Below are 8,957 nucleotides of genomic sequence, written 5' to 3'. Positions count from 1 at the left end.
AATACAGGAGGAATACATTGACACCGTGTCTGGACTCAGCGACAAGAAGGTGGGGTAGAGAGGGAGGGAGATAAGGAGGGAGGGAGAGAGGGAAGGGGTAGAGAGGGTAGGGAGAGAGGGAGGGAAGGAGGGGTAGAGGGGGGGAGGGAGGGAGAGAGGGGTACATCGACGCTGTGTCTGGACTGTCAGACAAGAAGGTTGGTGGAGATGGGAGGGAGGGAGGGGGTAGAGAGGAAGGGAGGGAGGGAGGGGTAGAGAAGTATAAAAGAAGCTATATCAGGAGACATGTGCATGTGTTATCAAGTATACATGTTAAGACGCTTAACCGCCATCTTGAACCTTGGTGGAGTTCGTTAGGCGATATTCAGCCTCTCATTCCGTCAGGGGAGGCTGGCGGAGGTAGAAAGCGGAGGACGGGCTCGCTGTAAACGCACGCAATGGAAGGAGGAACCCTGTCAAACCAGTTACGATAAACCCATCCTCCGATTTCTACCTCAGCCAGCCATTAGGGAAGTGACCACTGTCCCCCTCCACCCCCCCCCCTCACCCCTCACCCACCCAATCCATCCCATGCATTACAATGAGCCCGTCCTCCGATTTCTACCTCCACCAGCCTCCCCTGAGAATCCATGTACCCTGTCTCTCCATGAACCTTCCTCCCTCCCTCTCTACCCCTCCCTCCCTCCTCCCTCCCCTCCCCTCCCTTCCCCTCCCCTCCCCTCCCTTCCCCTCCCCTCCATCCCTCCTCTCCCTCCCTGTCTACCCTTCCCTCCCTGTCTACCCTCCCCTCCCTCCCCCCCCCCCCCCCTCCAGTTCCAACAGCCTACAGAGCAGTACCCCCCCCCTCCGTTTCGGGACCGTGCCCAACGGCAGCACGGAGGAGAACATCCGCAGCAACTATCCCAACATGCACCAGTTCATGATCCGCAACAACCAGAAGGGCGTGGAGGAGGCCATCGAGAACCTGAAGACTGGGTCAGTGTGTTTGAGGGGCGCAGGACTGGGTCAGTGTGTTTGAGGGGCGCAGCCCGCGGGGATGGGGGGGTCTCCTGCAGGGGTCGGCGACCCAGCAGTGGCACTCGGCAGCTTAACACCAGAACAGCCTTGCGTGGGGTCACTTTGACCCTGAGAGAAAACCCTCTTTTGATGACTTGTCCTAGATATGTGCTTTCTACCACCCATTATCCTTACATTTTCTAAATCACAGGGTCAGGATAAGCTAGAATGAAGATATTTCGTTTTTCTGTGAAGGAGGCAGGCTAATTTACAAGACGGCCAACTAGTGGTCGTTGTGTGTAAGTAGCAGCTTCCCATTGTAAAGACTATGGTCATTTGACCCCCGAGGTGGCTCTTATTGTAGGTAAAAAAGGCACGGCTGTTCTATTGTTAACCAATGGCACGCGAGCAATACGTAAGCCCGCAGGGATGGCAACCCAGGGGTCGGCAACCCCTCGGCACTCGTGCCAGAAGTGGCAGCTTAACACTAGAACAGCCATGGGTGGGGTCATTTGACCCGGTGAGTAATTTATTTTTTCTCTCTTTTTCGCACTCGATCAAATTTCAGGACCCTCCTTTCATGACTTTTCCTAGATATTTGCGTTCTACCACCCAGTATCCTTACATTTTCTAAATCACATCAGGGTAAGCTAGTATGAAGCTATTTAGCAGTTCTTTCTTTGTAGGAAGCAGGCTAATAAGACGCGTCGTTGTGTGTAAATAGCAGCTACCGGCTCTTATAGTAGGTAAAAAAGGCACGGCTGTTCTAGTGTTAACCAGCGAATACGTGTGCAAGATAAAATAAATAAATAAATATATGTTTTTAATCTCTCTCATATTCGTCGTATTCCCACACAGTGGGTCTGGCGACAATAATACATTTATTTATTTATTCATTTATTTACCGGTCTGACTTTCTTTCTAAATAAAAGTCTAAAGCACACAGAACCACACAGAAGCCATTAAAAAGGTTTATTTAGAAAGTCTGTCTGTGTGAGCAGATATTCTCACACATGAAGAGCGTGCTGAGCCTCTCACGCAGTCGTTTGACAACTGACCACTCTGAAGCTTGTGTGCAACTTAAAGTGACCAAGTACCACCCCCAGATAGTGGAGCTGAGCAAAGGAAAACAGGGCCAGGGATCACATCGACAATTTATTTAGCATACACATTTAGCATACAGCATACTTTGCTGGAAAATGGTGTTTATGTTGTGGTTGGAATAAAATTGGAAGGGGGGTACTCCATCAATGTCATCAATGTATTCCATAAACGGAAATCCAGGCTTAATTTTGGTAACTCACAAGATTTATCAAAATAAGCCTGGATTTCCCCCCAGATCTGTTGGTCTGTTCGGTTTGGTTTGACGAGTTTGTCGAGTCATAATTCATGTTGATATTGTGGTTGTCGGCCCACTGATTAAAAATAACATTTAAAAAATGGTACTTAATATCAAAAAGGTTGCCTACCCCTGGTCTAGTGGGTAGCTGGGATAGAGTCCCCTCCTCTCTCCCTCCCTCCCTCTCTACCCCTCCTCTCCCTCCCTCCCTCCCTCTCTACCCCTCCTCTCCATCCCTCCCTCCCTCTCTACCCCTCCTCTCCCTCCCTCTCTACCCCTCCCTCCCTCTCTACCCCTCCTCTCCCTCCCTCTCTACCCCTCCTCTCCCTCCCTCCCTCCCTCTCTACCCCTCCTCTCCCTCCCTCCCTCTCTACCTCTCCTCTCCCTCCCTCCCTCCCTCTCTACCCCTCCCTCCCTCTCTACCCCTCCTCTCCCTCCTCCCTCCCTCTCTACCCCTCCTCTCCCTCCCTCCCTCCCTCTCTACCCCTCCTCTCCCTCCCTCTCTACCCCTCCTCTCCCTCCCTCCCTCCCTCTCTACCCCTCCTCTCCCTCCCTCCCTCTCTACCTCTCCTCTCCCTCCCTCCCTCCCTCTCTACCCCTCCCTCCCTCTCTACCCCTCCTCTCCCTCCCTCCCTCCCTCTCTACCCCTCCTCTCCCTCCCTCCCTCCCTCCTCTTCCTCTACTAGTGGGTAGTTAGTATGGAGTCCCCTCCTCCCTCCCTCCCTCTCTACCCCTCCTCTCTCCCTCCCTCCCTCCCTCTCTACCCCTCCTCTCCCTCCCTCCCTCCCTCTCTACCCCTCCCTCCCTCTCTACCCCTCCTCTCCCTCCCTCTCTACCCCTCCTCTCTCCCTCCTCCCTCCCCTCCCTCTACTAGTGGGTAGTTAGTATGGAGTCCCCTCCTCCCTCCCTCCCTCTCTCCCTCCCTCCCTCCCTCCCTCCTCTTCCTCTCCTAGTGGGTAGTTAGTATGGAATCCCCCCCTCCCTCTCTCCCTCCCTCCCTCCCTCTCTCCCTCCCTCCCTCCCTCCTCTCCCTCTACTAGTGGGTAGTTAGTATGGAGTCCCCTCCCTCCCTCCCTCTCTCCCTCCCTCCCTCTCTCCTCCCTCCCTCTCTCCCTCCCCCCCTCTCTCCCTCCCTCCTTCACTCCCTCTCTTCCTCCCTCCCTCTCTCCCCCCTCCCTCTCTCCCTCCCTCCCTCTCTCCCTCCCTCCCTCCCTCTCTCCCTCCCTCCCTCACTCCCTCTCTCCCTCCCTCTCTCCCTCCCTCCCTCACTCCCTCTCTTCCTCCCTCCCTCTCTCCCCCCTCCCTCCCTCCCTCCCTCCCTCTCTCCCTCCCTCCCTCCCTCCCTCTCTCCCTCCCTCTCTCCCTCTCTACCCCTCCTCTCCCTCCCTCCCTCCCTCTCTCCCTCCCTCCCTCCCTCCCTCTCTCCCTCCCTCTCTCCCTCTCTACCCCTCCTCTCCCTCCCTCCCTCCCTTCCTCCCTCCTCTTGTGGGTAGTTAGTATGGAGTCCGGGGGGCCTGGTGATTTATAAAGTGTGTAATATGATTTAAACTTTATTTTTATTTTGTTCTCTTCTTCTGTCACTAAGACGACTGCCAGTGGCCCCGGGCCTGAGCTAGATTACCCTTCCTGCTACGCCTGGTGGACTGATGATTCACTTGCTTAGTCAAATGTATCGATTGTAGTAAGTCGCTTTGGAATAAGGCGTCTGCTGCTAAATGCCAAGAATGTAAATGTGAAATGCGTTACGCACTGTGTTATCAATCACAACGTGTGTGTGCGTGAACGTTCTGGCTGTCCGTGCGTACGCAGCCCTCTCACGTCAGTCCTACGCGCACTCGCTTTATAAACGAGTAGCCCCCTGGTCCCCCTGCACTGCTGATAATACACCCTTCTCTTCCCCTTCCTGTCTCTCTCTCTCTCACTATCTATCTCTCTTTGTCTCTCTCTCTCTCTCTCCCTCTCTCACTATCTATCTCTCTGTGTCTCTGACTCCCTCTCTCACTATCTATCTCTCTGTGTGTCTCTCTGTCTCTCACTATCTATCTCTGTGTCTCTCTGTGTCTCTCTCTCTCTCACTATCTGTCTCCTTCTCTCCCCTCTCTCTCTCTTTTTCTCTCACTATCTATCTCTCTGTCTGTCTCTCTCTCTTTCTCTCCCTCTCGTCTGTTCAATAAAAGATCTTCAGAAAAAAAAGGAAGAAAGAAAGAAGAAAATGACTTGTGAAGGTTATGTAACACTCGATTGATTGATATAATCAGTTTTATTCACCCAAGGTAAACCCTCCTAGCAACAACCAACTGTCACATCGCTCTGTCTCTGTCTCTCTCTCTCTCTGTCTCTGTCTCTGTCTCTCTCTCTCTCTCCCTCTCTCACTATCTATCTCTCTGTGTCTCTCTCTCCCTCTCTCTCCCACTATCTATCTCTCTGTGTCTCTCTCTCTCCCTCTCTCTCTCACTATCTATCTCTCTGTGTCTCTCTCTCCCTCTCTCTCTCTCACTATCTCTCTCTCTCTCACTATCTCTCTCTCTCTCTCTCTCTGTCTCTCTCTGTCTCTGTCTCTCTGTCTCTGTCTCTCTCTCTCTCTCCTGGAGTCGGTTTGAACAGAAAAACACACAGAGAGAGAGTAGCGTAGCGCTTACGCTAAAAACAAACATGCCCAGGCGGTCGTTATGGGAGAGTGTCAGGCGCTGACAACAGATTGCAGCGGAACACTCGGTCACCACGACGACAACGCGCTCGCTAACAGCCCCCACCACCGCTAACAGACTTGTGCGGCGGCCGATCCCTCTCAGGTCTGACGTGGCGTGTTATTAACACACGCATGATGCATGTGCCCCGGTCATGTGACTCTATACTCTCTCCCCCCTGCCACCACCCCCTCCCTTCCTCCATCCCTCTCCCTCTCTCTTCCTTCCTCCCTCTCCCTCCTTCCTCCCCTTCCTCTCCCTCCCTCCCTCTCCCTCTCTCTCCTCCCCTCCTACCTCTCTCTCCCCACCTCCTCCCTCTCCCTCCTTCCTTCCTCCCTCCCTCTCCCTATCTCTCCTCCCCTCCTACCTCTCTCCCCCACCTCTCCCCTCCCTCCCCTCTCTTCCATCCCTCTCCCCCTCCCTCCCTCCCTCCCCTCCCTCCCTCCCCCTCTCCCTTCCTCCAGTAAGCTGGATGCGTTCATCTACGATGCGGCGGTGTTGAACTACATGGCCCGTAAGGACGAGGGCTGCAAGGTGATGACCATCGGCTCGGGGAAGGTGTTCGCCACCACGGGCTACGGCATCGCCCTGCACAAGAACTCACGCTGGAAACGCCCCCTGGACCTGGCTCTGCTGCAGCTGGTGGGAGATGGTGAGGAGGGGAGCGGGGGAGGGTGGGGAGCGGGGGGGGGTGGGGGGGAGGGAAGGAAGGTGGGGGGGTGGGGGGAGGGGTGAGGAGGGAGGGTCCTGCTACAGCTGGTGGGAGATGGTGAGGAGGGGGAGGGGGAGGGTGGGGGGGAGGGAGGGTCCCTGGCCCTGACCCTGCTACAGCTGGTGGGCGATGGTGAGGAGGGGGGAGGTGGGGGGGAGGAGGAGGAGGGGAGGGAGGTGAGGAGGGTGGGGGAGGGTGGGGGAGTAAGGAGCTGGACCTGGTCCTGCTGCAGGTGGTGGGCGATGGTGAGGAGAGGAGGGGGGGGGTGGGAGGAGGGTGGGGGAGGGTGGGGGAGAGAGGGGTTGCTTCGTTAATGGAATGCAGTGGAGGCTGACGCAGGTATAAACCTGGTCTGGTTTATTGTAACACAGTCACATTCACATTCGGATCCAATTTAATTTAATTGTCATTGACAGAGTACAAAGCACACAGACAGACAACGAAAAAAGCCGTTTGGCTTTTAACCAGATAGTTAGACTGCAATAGAACGCAATGGTGCGTAGAGCAACAGCCATAAACGTATGGACAGATATATGTACCGTGTGATATATACAGACAAGGGAGAAGATATGTACAGTTAAGATACAGTTAAGATATGTACAGTTAAGATATGTACAGTTAAGATACAGTTAAGAGAAGATATGTACAGTTAAGATATGTACAGTTAAGATACAGTTAAGAGAAGATATGTACAGTTAAGATATGTACAGTTAAGATACAGTTAAGAGAAGATATGTACAGTTACGATATGTACAGTTAAGATACGTACAGTTAAGATACAGTTAAGAGAAAGTTAGGGTATGCACAGTTAAGATATGTACAGTTAAGATACGTACAGTTAAGATATATGTACAGTTAAGATACGTACAGTTAAGATATGTACAGTTAAGATATGTGCAGTTAAGATACAGTTAAGATATGTATAGTTAAGATATGTACAGTTAAGATATGTACAGTTAAGATATGTACAGTTAAGATACAGTTAATATATGTACAGTTAAGATACGTACAGATATGTACAGTTAAGATATGTACAGTTAAGATGTGTTAAGATATGTACAGTTAAGATATGTACAGTTAAGATATGTACAGTTAAGATGTGTACAGTTAAGATAATGTACAGTTAAGATATGTATAGTTATATACTGGTATGTACAGTTAAGATATATGTACAGTTAAGATATATGTGCAGTTAAGATACGTGCAGTTATGTACAGTTATGTCTACAGTTAAGATACAGTTAAGATATGTACAGTTAAGATATGTACAGTTAAGATATGTCTACAATTAAGATACAGTTAAGATATGTGCAGTTAAGATACATACAGTTAAGATATGTACAGTTATATGTACAGTTAAGATATGTACAGTTAAGATACGTACAGTTAAGACATGTCTACAGTTAAGATACAGTTAATGTACAGTTAAGATACAGTTAAGATATGTACAGTTAAGATATGTCTACAGTTAAGATATGTACAGTTAAGATATGTACAGTTAAGATACAGTTAAGATACAGTTAAGATGCGTACAGTTAAGATATGTGCAGTTAAGATATGCACAGTTATCTATCTAGTTATCTATCTATCTGTGTATCTATGTATCTATCTATCTTTCTCTCTCTCTCTCTCTGTCTCTCTCTCTCTGTCTCTCTATCTTTCTCTCTCTCTCTCTCTCTCTCTCTCTCTCTATCTATGAGAAGCATAATGAACTCCCAACATTCAGGTAGTTGAGGCATCTTACGATGTTACACACCGTTGAACCCCATCTCAGCTGTAATGATTTCTGCTGTTTGCTGTCTGCTGTTTTGGTGGTGCGTTAAAACAACAACACTCTCCTCAAACTCGGTCCAGCTCTGCGGCTTGTACAGTATATATGAGGTGTGTCTGAGGGGTTCATAAATGATAAATGAAGGTGTATGTTTCTGCTGTGGGCCGGTGGAGGTAGGTAGGTATACACCTCTCCTGAGACTCTACCTTCTTACATCTTCATCGTATTTCTCTCCAACATACAGTCCCCCTCCCTCCTCCTTTCTCCTTTTAAAAAGAACCCACCTCAGGTTTCTCTTTTAACCGAACCGAAAGTTCACTTCACAGTTCGATAACTTATTTGTGTGCGTTCACTCACTCCGGCCCGTCCCTGTTCACCTGCTTCTTTCACGCTCGAGATCTCAGCCCACCACTTCAATTTCAACCACAACCATCTTTCTTTTCATTGTAACTTATTGATTTCTTCCTCCACCACCACCACCAGCACTAAGCCTCCACTGGTGTCTATTAGAGCATTCTCTCTTCTTTTCTCTTATTCTGGACCGTTTCATGTTTTTTTTTCTACCCTTGCGGGGGGGGCGGGGGTGGTGGTGAATGATGATAGCGCTGGGGGAATGCAGAGAGGACTGAGACTCCCCATCCCTCCACCCCCTTCACTGCTGACATGGACCGGCTAGGGAGCTAATGGGGTGGGGGGGGGGGGCAAGGGAGCTAATGACGTACTGAGGGTTGGGGTCAAGGGAGCTAATGACGTACTGAGCGGTGGGGGGGGATGGGGGGTGGGGGGGGGCAAGGGAGCTAATGACGTACTGAGGGGTGGGGGGTCTTGAGTGGTGCTGAAGTCTTGAGTGGTACGGGGGGGATGGGGGGGGTGCTGAAGTCTTGAGTGCGGGGGGTTGCTGAAAGGGGGGGGGGTCCTGAAGTCCTAAGGGGTGGGGAGGGGAGGGGGTGGGGGGGGGGCTGAAGTCTTGAGTGCGGGGGGTTGCTGAAAGGGGGGGGGTCCTGAAGTCCGAAGGGGTGGGGAGGGGGTGGGGGGGGGCTGAAGTCCTGAGGGAAGGAAGTTAAGGATGTTGGGCACTGCAGTGCAGTATCTACAAGCCTGGGTATGTTTTATGCGGAGATCAATACTATCTCTGCTACACTGTGTTTATTTCCCATGAACGTACAGCTACATAACTGTAACTATTCAGTTATGACTGCTGAGCTGTTATTCTGCTATTAGAACACACACACACACACACACACACACACACACACACACACACACACACACATCTCACTGGCCCACAGGGCTCCTTGGTCACCTTGGCTAGCCAGTTTTGAGAAAGACTAGCCTTGTTCACTAGCCAGCTTTGAGAAAGACTAGCCTTGTTCACTAGCCAGCTTTGAGAAAGACTAGCCTTGGGCTTAGTGGACTAGCTTCCAACCTCCCCATCCCTGGAAGACCTTCTTCA

General features: G+C 51.1%; 1 protein-coding gene across 1 annotated transcript in view; it reads left to right on the top strand.

Moving 5' to 3' along the window:
- The window catches only part of LOC308158359 (uncharacterized protein), a gene marked incomplete at both ends in the record, with an annotated part of 86,148 nt that overhangs the window by 58,160 nt on the left and 19,031 nt on the right, over positions 1-8,957 (top strand). The window contains 4 exon segments of the mRNA XM_080531948.1: positions 8-49; positions 814-837; positions 839-979; positions 5,491-5,674. Coding sequence (XP_080388074.1) covers positions 8-49; positions 814-837; positions 839-979; positions 5,491-5,674 — 391 coding nt within the window.

The sequence above is a fragment of the Nansenia antarctica genome, assembly GCF_963989245.1.
Source record: "Nansenia antarctica genome assembly, chromosome: 5".
Lineage (NCBI taxonomy): Eukaryota > Metazoa > Chordata > Actinopteri > Argentiniformes > Microstomatidae > Nansenia > Nansenia antarctica.
Note: the sequence above shows the minus strand (reverse complement) of the source record. Positions and strands in the feature narration are given on the sequence as shown.